This window comes from Orcinus orca, chromosome 1 (assembly GCF_937001465.1).
Source record: "Orcinus orca chromosome 1, mOrcOrc1.1, whole genome shotgun sequence".
Taxonomy (NCBI): domain Eukaryota; kingdom Metazoa; phylum Chordata; class Mammalia; order Artiodactyla; family Delphinidae; genus Orcinus; species Orcinus orca.
In genome coordinates, this window is record NC_064559.1 from 131,919,815 (window position 1) to 131,939,062 (window position 19,248).

Here is a 19,248-nt window from a genome sequence, read left to right on the forward strand (position 1 = left end):
CTCCCTATTATATCTCCAAAGCCAACTAATCCCATACAAACACCCTCTGCTACCATATTTCCCTGAACACACCTCCTGTGCTTCCCCCACCCCCCACCCCCGCCCTCTCTCTTACTGCTACTACCTCTGTTTAAAAAAGTAAGTCCCTAATCAGCATGTCAATATACTAACCATTTCTTCCCTTTCCCTATAATTTAAAACCCATTTTAAGCATTCCCTCCTTCAGGCAGTATATATATATTCCTCCTTTATTTTCTCAATATATTATGAATATAGATGATTATAGCACTAATCATACAATCTCTTAATGGTATGATTATCTCTCTTCTCACAACTAAGAGATACTTCAAGACAGTATTATTTATGTTGTATTTCCCCTAACCTAGAGTTAGATGTTGTTAAGTAAGTTTATGATTTAATAAAAGGTATACACCTGTAATTCTATATTTGGGATGGGTACAAAGGATTAAAAATTTTATGAGGATTAGTAGTAAAAGATAAAATTACTTTTATCCTTTTTAAAGCATGTCAACTACTAATCAAACATAGATGTGCTAAAAATGAATAGTTGGTAATTGGTACGCACGTGGGGACACCAAGACCTTCTCTCTGTATTTAGACTCTCAAGACTAAGCTGAAATTTCTATAATTTGTTCTACTTACCTGTTTGACTAAATCATAAAAAAGTCACATCTTGTTAGAAAAATGTAACCAAATCATTTCACTATTCAATGTTCTTTACAAAGAAATCTTTGAACATTTAGTTGACAAATTAAAATGAGTGACAACTCTTCATGTAAATAAAATCAAGAACAATTTTAAAGAAAGCTACTACTATACCAGTGAGCTATAACCTACATAATTTTAAAATTCTAAGGTAAAAATGAAGAATTAACTTACCTTTACTTTCTCTTTAGAAGAAGAATCATTCTGTTCTACTCCAGTAAATTTAGGAAACATTTCTGCAAACATATATAAATATTTTAATATTTGCCAACTTAAAAAATTACCATCATCTAAATGACAGATTTTTTCACATTAGAATGAAAGTGATGATTTTAAGAAAATGGTCAACTTCTTAACTCAAGAAATTCTTTTATTTACAAATTTTTTTGCCCTCTTGGAATCAGTCAAAATTTCTAAAGGGATACTTGCTTTGAAAAGGGATATTTTCTTTTCCACATAATGGAATAAATATCCCCTCACAAATTTCAATTTAGATTATTAGGCAAAAAGAACAATGTGTTACTTCAGAGTAAAGAGCTTGAATAAGCGGCAGTTTAAAAAGAAACAAGTTACAACAGAGATAAGGGTTTAAACAAGCAGTACCAATTATACTAAAATCATCTTTAACCAAGTAGCCATTAAGAGGCTTAATTAAAATAATTGAGAATTTACAAGAGAAGGGTATGTCATTACCTGAGAGGATACAGTCTTTTATTAAAAGTGAAGCTATTTGATTATACATGATAAAGTCTGATCTGCTTGCTAAGCATTATAATAAAGATCCCATCTAATTAATACCCTGTTTACTTCCGAGCTATCTGGCAGCCTCAACTACAGAGAAACAAATGGGTTTTATAGTACCTCCTTTACCTTTAGAAATGCCTTTACAGCTGACGCTGGCAGTAGAGTAGATATAAAAAGAGATCTCTCTGACATGGTGCTCACAGGTTCCTCTTTCTTGATCCTACAATTGATTCTGGTGCTATCCTCCCCAGTAAGAAGCCTAAGTCAGTGTGGTAAAGCACCAAACTGGTAGTTAATGCCTTGATTCACCTCTCCAGCCAGCTTTCATGAGCCTCCTGAGCATTATTTGCCTCAGGCTTCAGGGCACCAAGGCTGGTCAACACCAGGTCTTATTCAAACTTAAAACATTCTAATTTTAATAATTACCTTCTGCCTCCTGAAATGCCATCAGTTTCCGCTGGATGTGTTACTGTTCTTTCCTAAAATGTTTGATGCTGGACACTGTTAAAATTGCTAAGTGCTACTCAATGACGTGCTTTAATTTAAAGAATTCAAGTATTTAAAATGACATGGACCATCTTAATGTCACTCCACTAAGTATTATTTTAAGTGTTGGGGGTTAGGTGGAAAGGGGAAGGGAAGAAGACAGACTGCAAAGATTGAGGGTATAGATCCAGGTAGCTTTCACATTTAGGGGAAAAATTATGATTTCAGCTTTGATCAACAACAAAAAAAACAGACTTCATTAATACGATCATATAATATATGTACATCTATACATCTGTCTTTTTTTTTTAACATCTTTATTGGAGTATAATTGCTTTACAATGGTGTGTTAGTTTCTGCTTTACAACAAAATGAATCAGTTATATATATACATATGTTCCCATATCTCTTCCCTCTTGCGTCTCCCTCCCTCCCACCCTCCCTATCCCACCCCTCCAGGCGGTCACAAAGCACCGAGCTGATCTCCCTGTGCTATGCAGCTGTTTCCCACTAGCTACCTACCTTACGTTTGGTAGTGTATATATGTCCATGCCTCTCTCTCGTTTTGTCACAGCTTACCCTTCCCCCTCCCCATATCCTCAAGTCCATTCTCTAGTAGGTCTGTGTCTTTATTCCTGTCTTACCCCTAGGTTCTTCATGACATTTTTTTCCCTTAAATTCCATATATATGTGTTAGCATACGGTATTTGTCTCTCTTTCTGACTTACTTCACTCTGTATGACAGACTCTAGGTCTATCCACCTCATTACAAATAGCTCAATTTCGTTTCTTTTTATGGCTGAGTAATATTCCATTGTATATATGTGCCACATCTTCTTTATCCATTCATCTGATGATGGACACTTAGGTTGTTTCCATCTCCGGGCTATTGTAAATAGAGCTGCAATGAACATTTTGGTACATGACTCTTTTTGAATTATGGTTTTCTCAGGGTATATGCCCAGTAGTGGGATTGCTGGGTCATATGGTAGTTCTATTTGTAGTATTTTAAGGAACCTCCATACTGTTCTCCACAGTGGCTGTATCAATTTACATTCCCACCAACAGTGCAAGAGGGTTCCCTTTTCTCCACACCCTCTCCAGCATTTATTGTTTCTAGATTTTTTGATGATGGCCATTCTAACCGGTGTGAGATGATATCTCATTGTAGTTTTGATTTGCATTTCTCTAATGATTAGTGATATACATCTGTCTTAATTATCCAAATATGCACCTAAACAAATTATTCAATGATATAAACTCTTAACTACAGTAAAAATACAACATACCACATTAGTGTTCTGACGAAAAATTCAAGGGCATTATCTTAGTTCTCTGACATAAAACTAAAGCTCAAGACTATTATACAAACTAGCACCTCAAAATCTAAAAAGCTCTAGCAAAAGGCATCAAAGATTTTTAATTAAAAAAAAAATCAAAAACACCAAATACAGTGTGCCTCAAAAAAGTCTTACAGACTATAGATAGATGAATAATGATAGCCTAAAACTCAGTATTTTGCTTCTCATTCTACTCTTATGTAGCTGACTTTCCAGGAACATAGTAAAATAAAACTGCATATTTCTGTTTATTTATGAGTTCCTGGCCTTTGGAATTAAAAGGCAAACATACACATTTTCACTATCAAGCTTAAGACCACATTTCAATAAATGAAGAAGCCCTACCAGGTCTTACAAACATTAATAAAACTGAGCACTATAGTGACAACATACACGCTTGTCAACTAACTTCACCAGGGATCTGTGATAATATGTATACCTACCTTGTGAGGATCCAATTGGATAAAATATGTTAACTACTAAACAAATGAATATTTTGCACATTATATAATGTGTTTTATTTTCACAGCTCCCCAAAAACCTCAATATAAAACTTTCATTGGAAAACTTTCATTTCAAACTAAGCAAAAATTTTAATCACAGAATCAAGAAAAAGAGAGAGATCTGGCATCAAATATTTGATTGAAAGGTTTGCTAATAACCATCACCTATCAAAGCACTGAGATCAATGCTCCAGAGACACCAAATATTATCAGCAAGCCAGTACTGACTAAAAAATTTGATAAATTGAATATGAATATAATACCATACATAATGTAAAACCAGAATGTAATGCCATTACAGCAGAAAAAATTACTGAAGATTTTTAAATTAGAAAAACAAATCACACTTCTGTTCTATAGGACAGGGTACAGAAAAGTGATTGGAAGTTATTACCTTATTTTATAGGAAAGAAAGTATGTCCAGAGATGTTGAATGATTTGCCCAAGCTTATCCCCTAATGTTCTATTGATAAAAATCAAGTACTTTGAACGAAAGAAATCTGCTCCCTTTAAAGAATGTTTTGGTATTTTGATTTAAGTGTGTGGTGCTTATGTAATATAGAAGAACAAACCGATTATAAGCTGCCTCTTCCTTTTACCAAAGTAATTTTAACTAGAGTTTAGAAAGTGGAAACAAACAAAAAAACACCTAGACTGATGATTCTCAAACACTGCAGCACATTAGTCACATGGGATACATTGTTTTGTTTTTGTTGGGTTTTTTTGGCGACGCCACATGAGATCATAGTTCCCGGACCAGGGATCGAATGTGGGCCTCCTGCATTGGAAGTGTGGAGTCTTAACCACTGGACTGCCAGATAAGTCCAAACATGGGATACTTTGAACATTACATTTACCTGGCCCCACTCTCCATTCAATTCAGATTTGGACACTTTTAAAGTTTTACAGGTGATTCTAATGTACTGCCAAGGTTGAGAAACACTATTCTAGACAGCCTGTTTATTCAGTAAGACCCAGTTTGAACAGAATATTTTTAAATTCACATGACAAAGTTTATCCCTATTTCTAAGACTCGTGGCTCAAGTACAGACCTCAATATATGCAAGTTTTTAATCAAGTCTGAGTCCTTGAATTTATCCTTCTGGGGCTTTAAAAACACTCTAATTGATGAGAAACTAATGAAAGTTTAAAATATTTAAATGATGAGTACTAATCATTTCTCTTAAACTTTCTAGCTTGAATGATGAAAAGTACTCCAAACTGTCATTTCATACTTCCTACATTTACTAAACCATTCTCCCCCTTAAAAGGTAAAATAAAATCTAAACTTGGACAAAGTTTGTCCTTTTTCCCTTGCATGAAAAAAAAATGCATCATTGTCACTTCTACAGAAGATGTGGGTTGTAGTACTAAAGAGAAACGGTTATTTTACTCCTTTTAAGTCACCATAATTAAGAAAGTTAAAAAAAAAAAAGGAACAATTGGTACTTAAAGAATTTCATAAATTTCACTTTCAGAACATTACACTGAAGCCAATAAAAGCAAAAAGTCCAAAATATGAAGTGACAAATTCACTTTGTCTTAACCAGGTAAAGAATTGATGCCATAACCATTCAATTTCTTTGTGTATAACTGTTGTAAGAATTGAAATGATAATCATTCCTGAAAAATATCCTATTCCACACTAATCAAGTATCTGAGCTAACATTTAGACAGTTCCTGAAGTTATTTCCTACAAGGATAGAATCAAAAAAGCACTATTACCTATGAGCTGCTCCATTTGATGGTTTCTCAGTAATAGTATTAAATCTGTTAATAATATTCCTCCCTATTATATCACTCAAGATAGCCAACCTTGTTGAGCATTAGAAAACTCTCAATTGCTTGTGTGTACATTCTAGCGCAGCCCAGCTAACACAGGATATATGTATCTGGAATTCATTTTATTGTCAAGCCTCATTTATATCTTTGATCTGGCATTTAATGATATTTTGGGTTATGAAAAACAGTTTAGAAAGGTTTTATATTTATACCAATGTTTAATCATTGTTCTTTTTTTTTAGATAGGATTTTATTTTATTTATTTATCTATTTATTTGGCTGCGCCTCACGGCTTGTGGGATTTTAGTTCCCCAACCAGGGGTCGAACCCAGGTCCTTGGCAGTGAAAGTGCAGAGGCCTAACCACTGGACTGCCAGGGAATTCCCAATCATCGTTCTTGATTTCTTGGCACATGACAATTTGCATATGCCAATGTAACTCAAGAAGATAATTTAAACGGCAAAATCGAATCACATTGAAATTTGCAATTAAGTACTGCTTCTAGCCCACAGATTTCTTGCTTATAGTTTTCAAAGATTTGGGATTTCATTACAAGTCTATCTTGGAACTGATTTAGTATCTTGTTTGAAATTATAACTAAAGAAATTTTAAAACGAATCTTTCCTTGGCACTTACTCCCCTGCCATTTAATTAATCCCATTTAATGAAGCAGAATTACTCCATATTTTTCAAACATGCATAAAATAAGGTTTACGATTACATAGAACATAATAATTAATGTGTAAACAGCTCTAACACTCTTTATAACATTTAAGTGTTTTTCACAGATGTCACCCTTAAAACATTTCAGCATACCTAAACAGAATAATATTGCAGTAAAGAGAGAAACTCATAATACAAGAAAACTACAGAAGAACCTTAAGAGTCAATACTATTAAAGAATTTCGAAAAGTTAATTTAGAGAGCTGTCCTTGATAACAGAAATTATAAAAGATTGTGACAAAAAAATAAATAAATAAATAAAAGATTGTGACTTCGTTAAGAAAACTGCATACAGTCTCAAGTTTCTAAAAAATCCAGGAAGACAGGTATTAAAAAATAGATTAAGAAAAATTACTAAAGATCAATATCCTTCTATCAGAAAAGAATTTCTCACAGAAGCTTTCAGAAAAGATTCCACTATTAAAATTTTGGGGAAATGAAATTATATGCATATGTCCTATTTTAAATAATCAAAACTCTTATTTAATCAGAATTCTGATAATCAAGATATTCCTATTTTAAGTTTCAGCTCTTGACAAATTGTAATAAATTTTTTTTTCCTTTTTTTTTGCGGTACGCGGGCCTCTCACTGTTGTGGCTTCTCCCGTTGTGGAGCAACAGGCTCCGGACGCGCAGGCTCAGTGGCCATGGCTCATGGGCCCAGCCGCTCCGCGGCATGTGGGATCTTCCCGGACCGGGGCACAAACCCGCGTCCCCTGCATCGGCAGGCGGACTCTCAACCACTGCGCCACCAGGGAAGCCCGTAATAAATTTTAAAGTTACAAAATCTTATTTACATTTTCAGTTAATTTTTACTTATGTAACAAAGTTTTTGCTAATATATCTAATTTTCACAAATTATATTTTCTCCACAGCCCCATTTCCCCTCACCCTGAAACTTAGACTTGGGATTTGTCATCTGCTTCTTGATAACGTCATGTGCATTATTAAGAATGGTAGATGCTTTGCTTATTCTTACAATAGGTATAGCTATTGATATAGTCTGAATTAATTATTTTTCACAATTTGCAGTCCTTTTACTTATAGTTTTTGTTGTTCTCAGGAAAGTTAAAAAAATGCTGTTAGCTTACACACTAGAAATCAAGAGCCTTACAGTATTTTAATGGGTACAACTGAAGTTAACAGGAGAAAAGGTCCCATTGCTTCATTTACTAATTTATTTTATTAAGCAAAGAGATAACTGTTCTTTCCCCGTTAAGGTAAGCATTGCATTTGCAACTTATAACCTACATATACAGTGTTTTTCCAATGAAGTATGTAGTTGGTTCATAAAACAATGAAAATTTCAAAGATAAATGATAACTCATACTATCCTATCCTATTAGTAGACAAACTGACCTTAGTGTCACAAACCTATACATTATCCATAAAGTAGATTGAAATATAAAAATTTGCTACCTTGATTTTAACAGTGTTTTTAAAAACATCCCCAGTTACTTGGAAAAGATGACATCAAACAAGAATAAAATAAAATAAAATAGTCATAAAATAAAAATTAAATAGTGTTTTAAAATCAGAATTCTGAGGCTGAGTTATTCTGCTAGAAAGTTAGGAAAACATAATATATATTATACTATTTTAAGAACACAATAGATGAAAAACATTCTTTCCTTCAAGCAACATATTGGAAGATTCTATCAGAAACCGATAATTCAAATTAAAATTAAGGTACTTCACTGAAGCACTCTGAAGTACTTTTCTGCTAATACTCAAGGTATTTATTGATCAGTAGTCAATATATAATTAGATAATTTAATAAGAGTTTTATTCTACAAATAAAAGACAAAGTGCTCTAACTTATTAGGCCATAAATTCTTTATTAGATGAAATTACAAATGCTAGTCACAATTTAAAATACTAAATGCAAGTTAAGAGTTTTTTCAGTACTTTTTTATGCTTAAAAAGTCAACTATAAGAAAATAATGTATAATCTGAGTCCTAAATTAATTGAAAAGTTTTCTAGTGTGACAAATTTCAACAAAAGTAAAAATTCTGTTTATTCTAACAAAAATGTTTACCACTATATACTTCAGAAATGTAAAAACAAAATGCAGACATCAGCACCACAAATTAAAGAGAACCAAAAGTGAAACAATGTACTGTAACGGAGCAGACCCTTACTACCGGACTGAAATAGGAGGGATATTCTTACAAACGGTAAGAATTCCTAATGTGACAATATTCTCTGTGGGATGTTTTAAAGAGAGCTGAATTTCATGACAAACAAGAAATGTCTCATTTAAAATAAAGCAAAATTTTAGGCCCGGAAGTGCCCTGTATTTGAATGTGCCTTTTGGTGAACAATGATGGAATGCCTCTGCCAAGTCTGAAACCTGGGGCAGGGATTAGCTGTCAACTACACAACCATCAGTGAAAGAGTACAAAGGAAACACGAATGCCTTAAGCTTGATATAGTTGATGATAAACTATATAAGGTAACATGGTACTTTAGCATAACTGAGAATCTGAATTTAAAGTACATTTTTCTATAAATGGACAATAATCGACAGTGAAGAAAACACTGAAGTGAAAAAAGTCTGCTTTACACGTTTTCTGGGATGACTGGTTTCTTAATTCAAAATGATTATTCAATTCAGAATATATTGTCACAACAGAGCAAACTTTGCGCCATTAGAGTGATTTGATATATCAGAGAATAAAGTGAAAGATGTCCTCAAATAATCTTTTATTAAAAAGTGAAAATCAGCATTTTATTCTGTGCTGTTTTTTGGTATTAGGACCTGATATTATATATCAGACTATCCCACCTTTAGTAAATTATTTTCAACATTACAAGCCTGTAAGTCACATACGTATAATATGAAGTTTCACTTTACACAGTATCTCTTTTAAGGAAAATAGTTCAGATTGTCAACATGCAGTTAAATAATAAGTGTGGCATCCAAACCATAGATTCTGGGTAAGTAATGAACATTTCTTCAAACGATAAGTCTCAATATTACAAGAAAAATATTTCCCCACAAGCAGAGGTATACTTAAGGGGACAGCTAACCTGATTCGGAATCACTGCTGTCTGAAGAACTTGAATCCCTGCTACTACTTTCAGACTCTGATGAGCTACTGCTGCTGCTACTGCTGCTGCTTTCACTCAGTCGGGAACCACTTCCAATGGCCTTGGATGATTGCGTTTTCTCAGCTACAGAATACAAAAAGACATTAAAAATGGCAGACATTAGGCTCTTCCCTGCTGGTGCAGTGGTTAGGAATCCACCTGCCAGTGCAGGGGACACGGGTTTGAGCCCTGGTCCGGGAAGATCCCACATGCTGTGAAGCACCTAAGCCCATGTGCCACAATTACTGAGCCTGTGCTCTAGAGCCGGCGAGTCACAACTACTGATGCCCGCGAGCCACAACTACTGAGCCCGTGTGCCACAACTTCTGAAGCCCACATGCCTAGAGCCCATGCTCCGCAACAAGAGAAGCCACTGCAATGAGAAGCGAATGCACCACAACGAAAAGTAGCCCCCACTCGCCGCAACTAGAGAAAGCCTGTGTGCAGCAACAAAGACCCAATGCAGCCAAAAATAAATAAATAAATAAATGTATTTTTTTTAAATGCCAGACATTAAATAGTTACAGGAACATTTTAAAAACCGGTACCTACGTTTTGTTTGATGTTTTCTAGAATTTAACTGATTACTGACATCCTGTAACTGCTTTTCCAATTCTTGTTTTTTCTGTGAATGAAGTTCTTCTTTGGACTTCATTATTCTCTTACCTGTGTGATTTAGGAGGAAAAAAAAAGAGTGAGTACGACCAAAAACTAACACAAATACCAGACTGACTTCTACTAATATAAAGAAATACATACCATGAGGTTTTACTGGTCTTTTTCTCAGACATGCAGCAACATATTTTTCCAGTTCTCTCAGTGTTGATGCTGTCAGTGTTTCAAAGTCTATATCTATCTCATTAGGGCTGGAATTTCTCAGTGAAGGCTCTCTGCACAGTATTATATGAACGACATGCCCAAGTTTATCTCCAGGGAGTTTGTTTATATCCAAGCTTAACTGTCTTTTCTCATCATAGTTCATAGGTTTAGCATTATCTTTATCTTCAGATTTCGCAGCGAAGACCTGTTGTTTCCCCTTCTTTGGCTGACTGTAACAAAAGTTAAATTTAATCAAATGTATTTTAGATAATGTTATTTTAATAAGGCATCATGAAAGATACTTACTTGCACTTGGACTTTTCCTTTAATTTTATTTGCTTAAACTTTTTCCTTGGATTTTCACCTCTATTATCAATCTTTTCTTTTTTCTTTTCCCTTTTAGACTTCTCATTCTTTCTCTTTCGCTTATTGAAAGGTACTTGGGACAGAACCGGTAGCTGTTGATGAACAGCTTTAAGCTGATAAAGGAAAAATTCTTTAAACATTCATGGCTCTAAATAATTAAAGACAGTAGAAAAAAATGAAGGCACTCAAAAGTCAACATTATCCTTTGTGAAATTCATTTCCTTCAGGTTGATATTTCATTTCACAAATTCATTATTTTGAAAGGCGTATGTTAAATTTCAAAGACTACCATGTACTCAACCCATAAACTTAAATATTCATCTAAAAACAGAACAAGAATCATTAATTTTTCCAGGCAGTCTTAAGTCTTAAATCATTGATTTTTCAGGATTGAGCTCAAAGCAGGTTAACATTTTATCACAAAAGGTAACAAATGTTAAATAAAGATCTCATCCATAAACTATCCAGGTTATGTCATATAAATTGTTTCAATGAGAATTGTGATTAGGCATTTATTGTGATTAGGAATTGTGATTAGGAATATAAATAACAGAATTTTAAGATGTATATATTTTTGAGTGGGAAAAGACTATTAAACATTAAAAATGTGCCAAGAAGTAAATAAAGTCACAGTTAATACGTGATCTAAATATAACAGCTTTTAATCTACAAATAGGATTTTATAATAGATCAGCAGCAGCAGCAGCTTATAGAAAGAATATAAAAACTTTGTATCAATATAAACAACTACCTGCTCCTGAAGCTTTTCAAGACTCTGAGCTTGTTCATCTTCAGAATCACTAGAAGAGTCATCTGCAGAGGAAGCTTCACTACTCCTTTCTCTACCAAGGGTTTCTGTGGTATCTGTTTTGATGTAACATACAGGCATACTCTCAACAGGTTCATCTGGGATCTTTGCAAAATGCATTTCGAAAACATCCTATAATGGAAAATCAGACTGTTAAGGTCTTCTGCGTTTCTGATTTAATGCAGCAATAACACCTTTTAAGAAAAGGTACATTACAGTGTCATTTTTTTTTTTCTGTCTGTACCTCACAGCTTGCCAGATCCCAGTTACCCGACCAGGACTGAACTCGGCCCCTCGGCAGTGAAAGCACAGAGTCCTCACCACTGGACTGCCAGGGAATTCCCTCAGTGTCTTTTTTTTTTTTTTTTTTTTTTGCGGTACGCGGACCTCTCACTGTTGTGGCCTCTCCCATTGTGGAGCACAGGCTCCAGACGCACAGGCTCAGTGGCCATGGCTCACGGGCCCAGCCGCTCTGTGGCATGTGGGATCTTCCTGGACCGGGGCACGAACCCGTGTCCCCTGCATCGGCAGGCGGACTCTCAACCACTGCGCCACCAGGGAAGCCCCTCAGTGTCATATTTTGATGAGAATTCTATTTTTCCTTGTGGTACTCATTTCACAATATATACATATATCATAATGTATACCTTAAACTAATACAATGTCAATTATATCCCTATAAAACTGGAGGACAAAAAGATTTACCAGAAATATAATAAGACTCATGCTTCCCTGCCTACCAACCTTAGCAACTTTTCTCCATTTTTCCAGGTAAGACAGACCTCTCAGATTATATAGGGGAAGTCCTTTTAAGATCTGCCCTGTGGCTGGTGCATCATTCTACTACCTGCCAATGGCTTAGCCTCAGAAGTCCTTGAGCCTTCCCTTCAGTGGGACACTGACTGCAGTCAACCCTCTCTCAGATACCTACTGTCCTCTCTTCACTACTACTTCCCCAGTACCTTCTATATGTAGGGCAGCTTCATTAACAGATTTACTACAAATGGATGCTATGCCTCAGAAAACAAACAACCCCCACAATTTTAAGAGTCTAAATTATGCTTTACTACTTGGTGGGGGTTGGGGGGTATATTCTTTATCTCTTGAGTTATGGTTCTAAAATTTTTAAACTATGTTCAGAGGAAACTCACTTTCAGTGCACAAGTAAAAACTCACCTGAAGCATTCTTGCCATTGTAACTACTTCATGATCTGGAGGACTGTATTGGTAGCAATTCATGAACATTAATCTAACATCTGCAGCAAATTCATACGCATGTTTATATTCTTGGTTATCCATTTTTGCCTAAATTAAGGAAAAATTACAGGATTCATCAACAATATAGTTCAATAATTGTTTGAGCACCTATGTTAAGTGTTTATATTATGAAATAATTCAAACATACAGAGGAATAATAGATAATACCAAAACTAGATACCCACCATCCAGATTTGACAAACATTAAAGTTCTGCTACGCTTGTTTTGTATTTTTAGACTTTGAAAAAATCCAGTAAATTTTGACAAGTAGAGACAAAGGAGGGTGTTTCAAGTAAAGAAGAGAACAGGAACAAAACCACAAAAGCAGGAAAAAAACAGTGTTTCCAGATAATCTTGGATAGACCAGTTTGATTGTGGGAAAACAATGAATAAATAAACTCCTTAAATGAGCCTTGAACATCTAAATGAAAGGTTTATACTGTATTAAAATTCTCCTGGGAATGAAAAGACATTAAAAATTGAACAGAAGAGAAATATCAGGATGGGTTACATTTTTAGGTAGCTGCATATAAAGTGGATAGAAGTGAGGATACAGAGTAGCCAGTTAGGCAGCCACTATAAAAAGAAAAATGAGCAGTCAAGAAAATCCTATAGACTGCTGGGCAAAACAAGTGTATATTAACAGACAATCCATGAATAAATACAAAAGGCCAATAAACAAATACAGCATGCCAGACATCATTTGTAATTAAAGAAACACAAAACTAAAACAAGAAACATAATTTTCTACCACTCAGATCACTGGCAACTGGGAATGATTTCGGAGAACTAAATTAAATAAAGTCACTATCTTCTTATCCCTGGAATTCTATGATAGCCTCCTGAATAACCCAGTCTCCACATTGCTGCTACAGAAGTTACTGTAGGAATCAAATATGAGGCCATAATCCTCATGTCTAATGCCAGCTCTAGGCCTCTACAATGAGGGTCTTTCATGTTCAAGCCCCCGTTTCCATCCAGTCTCATTTTCCCCTACTCACTGCTTCATATTGTGTCTCATGTTGGCTTAAATATTGTATTCTGGATGCTTTTATGATCTGAGGGCCTTCCAAGTTGCTCCCCCTGCCTGGAATGTCCTATAACTCAGGGGTCCCCAACCCCCAGTCCTGCTAGGAATAGGGCCACACAGCAGGAGGTGAATGGCGGGTGAGCAAGCGAAGCTTCATCTGCTCCTCCTCGTCGCTTGCATTATCACCTGAACCATCCCCCCACCGACCCGTCCATGGAAAAATTGTCTTCCACGAAACCGGTCCCTGGTGCCAAAAAGGTTGGGGACCGATGCTATAACTTACTAAGTCTTACTTATCCTTTAAGACTCAGCTCAGGTTTACCTATTTCAGGTATTGTTTCATGACCTCTCATGTAAGTATTAGGGGAAAGTAGAAAAGCATATTTTGAAGAGATAATGCTTAAAATTTTTTTAGAACTTAAAACATGAACTTCAGATTGAAAGCGATAATTTCCAATCAAGATGAATAAAATTAAATGCACAACCAGCGAGAGGAAAGACAGACTGCCTACAAAGGGATGACAAGTAGACTGACAGGAGACTTCCTAGCAGCAACAATAAATGCCAAAGGATATTGTCCTAGTGCTGAGGGAAAATAACTGGTCGTTCTAGAATTCTATAGTCAGTTAAAGAACCATTCAAGAATAAAGACAAAATACAGATACTTTCAGAGATAAGGCTATTAAGAGTTTACTACCTATAAATGCTCATGGAAGAACCACTGAAGTTGGCACTTCAGCAAAAAGAAACACTAAGAGGGGAAAGAGTAAGAAGCAAGAAATGAGGGTAAGCACTAAAATTAGTAACATGTTAATAAACAATGTTGATGATGAAATAATAAAACAAAACTGTGTTTAAAAGAACCAAACTTCTAGACAATAATAAAGAACAGGGAGTACAATGAGTAGTCATTCAGGAGGAACACTGAGATAATGCATCATTTTGAAAATGCTACAGTTCTACTCTTTTAGTAGTTTCCCTTAAAATGAATACACATAATTAAATTTTTCCAATAATTTAAAGCTTCCAAATCAGCAATAAAGAAAACTTACCAATCTGGCAGAAGACCAAAAAATGCAGAGAGGATTAGAAACCACATAAATGCCTTGCCAAAAAAAACCTTTTTTGTGTTATAATTATGCAAATTAAAAATACTTTTAATATATAACAAGAAAATATCTACAAAGTAAAAATTCAGGGTAGAGTTGTATTACATACTGTAACTCAAACATTGTGGTAAATAACCATGAATGTGTCTGAACTGAAGAAAATAAAAACATAACACTTTAAAATGTTCCCATGGGGCTTCCCGGGTGGCGCAGTGGTTGGGAGTCCGCCTGCCGATGCAGGGGACGCGGGTTCGTGCCCCGGTCCGGGAAGATCCCACATGCCGTGGAGTGGCTGGGCCCGTGAGCCATGGCCGCTGAGCCTGCGCGTCCGGAGCCTGTGCTCCGCAGCGGGAGAGGCCACAGCAGTGAGAGGCCCGCGTACCGCAAAAAAAAAAAAAAAAAAAAAAAAATGTTCCCATGATTTACTTCAGGTGGTATGACTACTAGTGATTTTTTCTTTTATCCTTTTCTGAATTTTAAATTAATGATGACAAGATTACTTTTATAATCAAGAAAAGAAGTTCCTCCTATTAACACAACATTTACCTTGATGGTTCCAAGATCCATTGGATTTTTCACAATATCATTGTAGTTATGCAGTCCCAAAGCATTAATGTCAACAGGATTATAAAAGGGCCATGCATATGACAAGTGTTTCTTTGCAAGCATTTCTTTAAGAATCTCATTACAGTGCCTTAATTGTTCGGTTACTTGAACATTCTTTACAACTTTATATTGTTGCTGAGAATCCGTCAAAACATTCGTCAACACATTTTCTTTTATAGGTGGCATTTTCCCTGATTTTTTTTCTGTAAGTGTTGGGGAAGATTCACCACTTGCTTTAACGACTGAAGCTGTAGGAATTGTATCTGCTTTCCTCTTCATACCCTTTGTAACCTAAAACAAAACAATTTAAAAACAAAAAGAAAACTATGTATAAGGTGACATTCAGAGCAACAGTTTTCACACTTTGATCATTACCCTTATCAGTTAAAAAAAGGAAATGATATTTAGCACCAAGTCTTCCGTGTATTAGTAAAGGTTAATTTTTCTTTCATAGGTAAAATAAATAGTTCAGATATTTCCTTCCCACATCCCAAAGAACTGTCTGGTACAAACCTTTGAGACCAATGAAAGATGGGGGGAAAAAGTCATGGTTATATCAAAAAGTTTCTGAATACCTGAAACCAGCTAGGGTATACAATTTTAAAAAAGAAAATTATCAACCCACCAAGTTGTGAGCCAATAAAAGTTATATCACCCAAAAAAGAAAAAAAAAAGTAGTTAGACAACTGATATTAATACCACAAAGATACTAAATCAGTTCAAATTCTACCTAAGGAATCTCTAAAATTTGGTTTGCCTCCCAGGTCTCTGTTCACAAAATGTACACAGACAAAAAGACTGACTGCTGTATGCTGAAGATCAATTTTCTTATCAACTTATAAAAAGGTATAAACTAACACACCATTGTAAAGCAATTATACTCCAATAAAGATGTTTAAAAAAAAAGGTACAGACATCACATCAAACTTACACTGAAACATTTTAATGCTACAGTAAACTTACTTGGGTGCCTGTTTGTGAGGCAGAGTTCAGTGGAGCACTTTGTGCCATGTTTGAAGGAGAAATAGATGTTTTGGGAAATACAGAGGGAATTGCTTGCTGCTTAATTATTTTTTCCAGTGCTTTGAGGGATTGTTTTTCTTTAACAGAAACTGCTGCATTCTGTTGAGTATCTAGTAAAGTGTGAACCAGAGTCAGTATCTGAGTAAAACATAAAACTATTTTTCTTTTAGCATTCTATTTTAATACATTTAGTTCAGCTTTTAAAAATACAAACACAGTTTACACTCCCATTCCCCTTTGAAACCCTCCCACACATACTTGCTGACAGTTAGACTGATTTAGATATAATACTGGAGACTTCAAAACCTGTTATATTAATGGTAGGTTTATCAATTTTATTCAAAAAGGTGCCTGGCTTAAACTCAGACTAACAGAGCTCTGTGATTTTAGCTTCAGGTTGCTGTAAACCCGAGCAAAAATTTCAGACGCCCTGGTGATAACTATGTGGTACTACGTGAGGTCTTCAGAATGCTCTGCATAAATATCCTAGGACATTTGTTTCAGATAGTCCATCACTGGCTAACACAGAACAACAGATGTGAACATAATTCTCTTATCAAAGGAACATTTGTGCATGTTCTTTTGCCCTATACGTTCCCAGACAGTGCTAGGACTGGAGACATTTGGATCACATCACCTTGAAATCTATTACAGTCAGCACTCAGTATCCATAGGTTCCACATCTGCGGATTCAACCAACCTTGGATACAACACTCAGAGGCAACCCACGGATACGGGGGACCACTGTACTATGCCATTTTATATAAAGAACTTGAGCATCCGAAGATTTTGGTATCCACGGATGGGTCCTGGAGCCAGTCCCTGTGGATTCTGAGGGATGACTATTTCAAAAGCCCATCCTTCCATCTAGGCAACTCTATTCTTCTAATTGCCCAGGCCAAAAACTTTGGAGTCATCTGTGACTCCACTCTCTCTCAAACCCAATTTCCAATCCATTAGCAAACTTTTTTGCTCTATCTTCTTATCCAGAATCCAACTATTATTATAGGTGGTAATAACCCTGAATTATTGCAGTAGCATCCTACAAGGCCTTCTTTCCTTCTGCTTTTTTTTTTTTTTTTTTTTTTTTTTGCAGTACACAGGCCTCTCACTGTTGTGGTCTCTCCCGTTGCGGAGCACAGGCTCCGGATGCGCAGGCTCAGCGGCCATGGCTCACGGGCCCAGCCGCTCCGTGGCATGTGGGATCTTCCCGGACCGGGGCACGAACCCGTGTCCCCTGCATCGGCAGGCAGACTCTCAATCACTGCGCCACCAGGGAAGCCCCCCCCTTCTGCTTTTTACATCCTATAGTCTGTTCTCAAAACAGCAAGCAAAGGGATCTTTTAAAATTAAAATAAGATCATGACACTCCTGCTCAATGTCCAGTGGTTTCTAATCTTCTCTCCAAGTAAAAGCCAAAGTCCTCACAATGGCTTGTAAGGAAACATGTGACCTCTCTACTTTTTCCCCCTACCTCTGCGCTCCTTCCAACCTCACTTTCTATCACCCTTCCCCTCACTTATTTCACTCCAGACTACTGGCCTGCTGTCCTCAAGTTTGGTAACCATAAGCAGACTATTTGCTCTGCCCAGCAGGAGACAGCCTCATGGCTCACTTCAACACTCCCTTCAGGCTTTACTCAAATGTCACCTTCTCAAGCCACCCTATATAAAGCAACCCTCTCTATTCCACTACTCTTTAGTTCTCTTATTTTTTCCATGTCATTATCATATTTGACATACAACATATAGTATCCCTGACTCTCCAAATTCTATAAATCTGGGAGTTAATAGAACACAGATGGATTTTATGAAAATATCTAATATCAAGCCCTGAAAAATACCTCAATATTTAGAGATTGAGTAGAAGAGGATGATAAGGCCAAGAAGACTACAGAATGGGAAGTAAACCCTCACAACTAGTGTGCACCAAGAAATAAAGGCATTTCAAGAGACAGCAGCCTTCTAAAGCAACTGACAGGGATCAAGTAAAATGAGAACAGAAAAATATTACTTAAATTTAGCAACATAAAGACTACTGACAAGAACCTTTCTAGTGATGTAGTAAGGCTAGAACCTATACTGAAGTGAGTTCATGAGTACGTAAGAGGAAAGCAAAAAACAGGACAGTGGCTGGAAGGATATAGGGAAAAGATGAGTTTTAAAGATGAGATACTAGAGCATGTTTATAGTATAATAAAACTAACCTGATAGAGAATGAAAGATTAATGACGCATGAAACAAAGGGGATAACCAAAGGAATAAAATCCTTAAGAAGGTAAGGAGGGAAGCAAGATCCAGGTCATAAATGAAGGCAATGGCCCAAAGTGATGGAAGGGAAAAGGCCTTTGCCCTAGCTGAGCCCTCTGCCTGGAATGTTCTTTGTTCAAATCTTAACTTCTCAATGAGGCCTACTTTGAACCTATCATGTATGTCTCTCTTTCACTACTAGAATGTAAACTCCGAGATGGCAAAAGTTTTTGTTTTGTTCATTGATATATCCCAAGAATACAGAACAGTGTTCTGGTACATAAGAGGTACCCAAATATTTGTTCAATCAGTAAATCAACACCAATTCAATGTACTACTTAAAAAATTTTTTTTCTTTGCCATAAAGTATCAACATGTAACCACATTATTTAGACTAGCTACTGTCACATGGCAGTTTCCCTACCACTGTGCATGAAAAATGACATGACTTAGGCAGTAGAAAGCTCCTACTAAAAGTTACTTGGAAACCTAGACCTTCACACCAAAGCCCAATCCTACCTATCTGTCAAGGCCAAACTCAAGTTTTATCACCTCTAAAGCCCTTCGCAGCTTTTCCAGTGC

The 19,248-nt window shown here is 36.0% G+C and overlaps 2 protein-coding genes across 2 annotated transcripts in view; one reads left to right on the forward strand and one right to left on the reverse strand.

Moving 5' to 3' along the window:
- Positions 1 to 19,248, forward strand: part of LOC101289037 (ferritin heavy chain-like) — a 114,337-nt gene that overhangs the window by 40,242 nt on the left and 54,847 nt on the right. The window lies entirely within an intron of this gene.
- The window catches only part of BRDT (bromodomain testis associated), a 59,924-nt gene that overhangs the window by 24,914 nt on the left and 15,762 nt on the right, over positions 1 to 19,248 (reverse strand). Inside the window, exons 6-14 of the mRNA XM_049714183.1 lie at positions 16,358 to 16,527; positions 15,335 to 15,685; positions 12,568 to 12,696; positions 11,335 to 11,523; positions 10,524 to 10,696; positions 10,158 to 10,447; positions 9,951 to 10,064; positions 9,339 to 9,482; positions 901 to 962 (exon numbers count right to left, since the gene is read on the reverse strand). Of these exons, the coding sequence (XP_049570140.1) occupies positions 901 to 962; positions 9,339 to 9,482; positions 9,951 to 10,064; positions 10,158 to 10,447; positions 10,524 to 10,696; positions 11,335 to 11,523; positions 12,568 to 12,696; positions 15,335 to 15,685; positions 16,358 to 16,527 (1,622 nt within the window). The remainder of the gene's footprint in view (positions 1 to 900; positions 963 to 9,338; positions 9,483 to 9,950; positions 10,065 to 10,157; positions 10,448 to 10,523; positions 10,697 to 11,334; positions 11,524 to 12,567; positions 12,697 to 15,334; positions 15,686 to 16,357; positions 16,528 to 19,248) is intronic.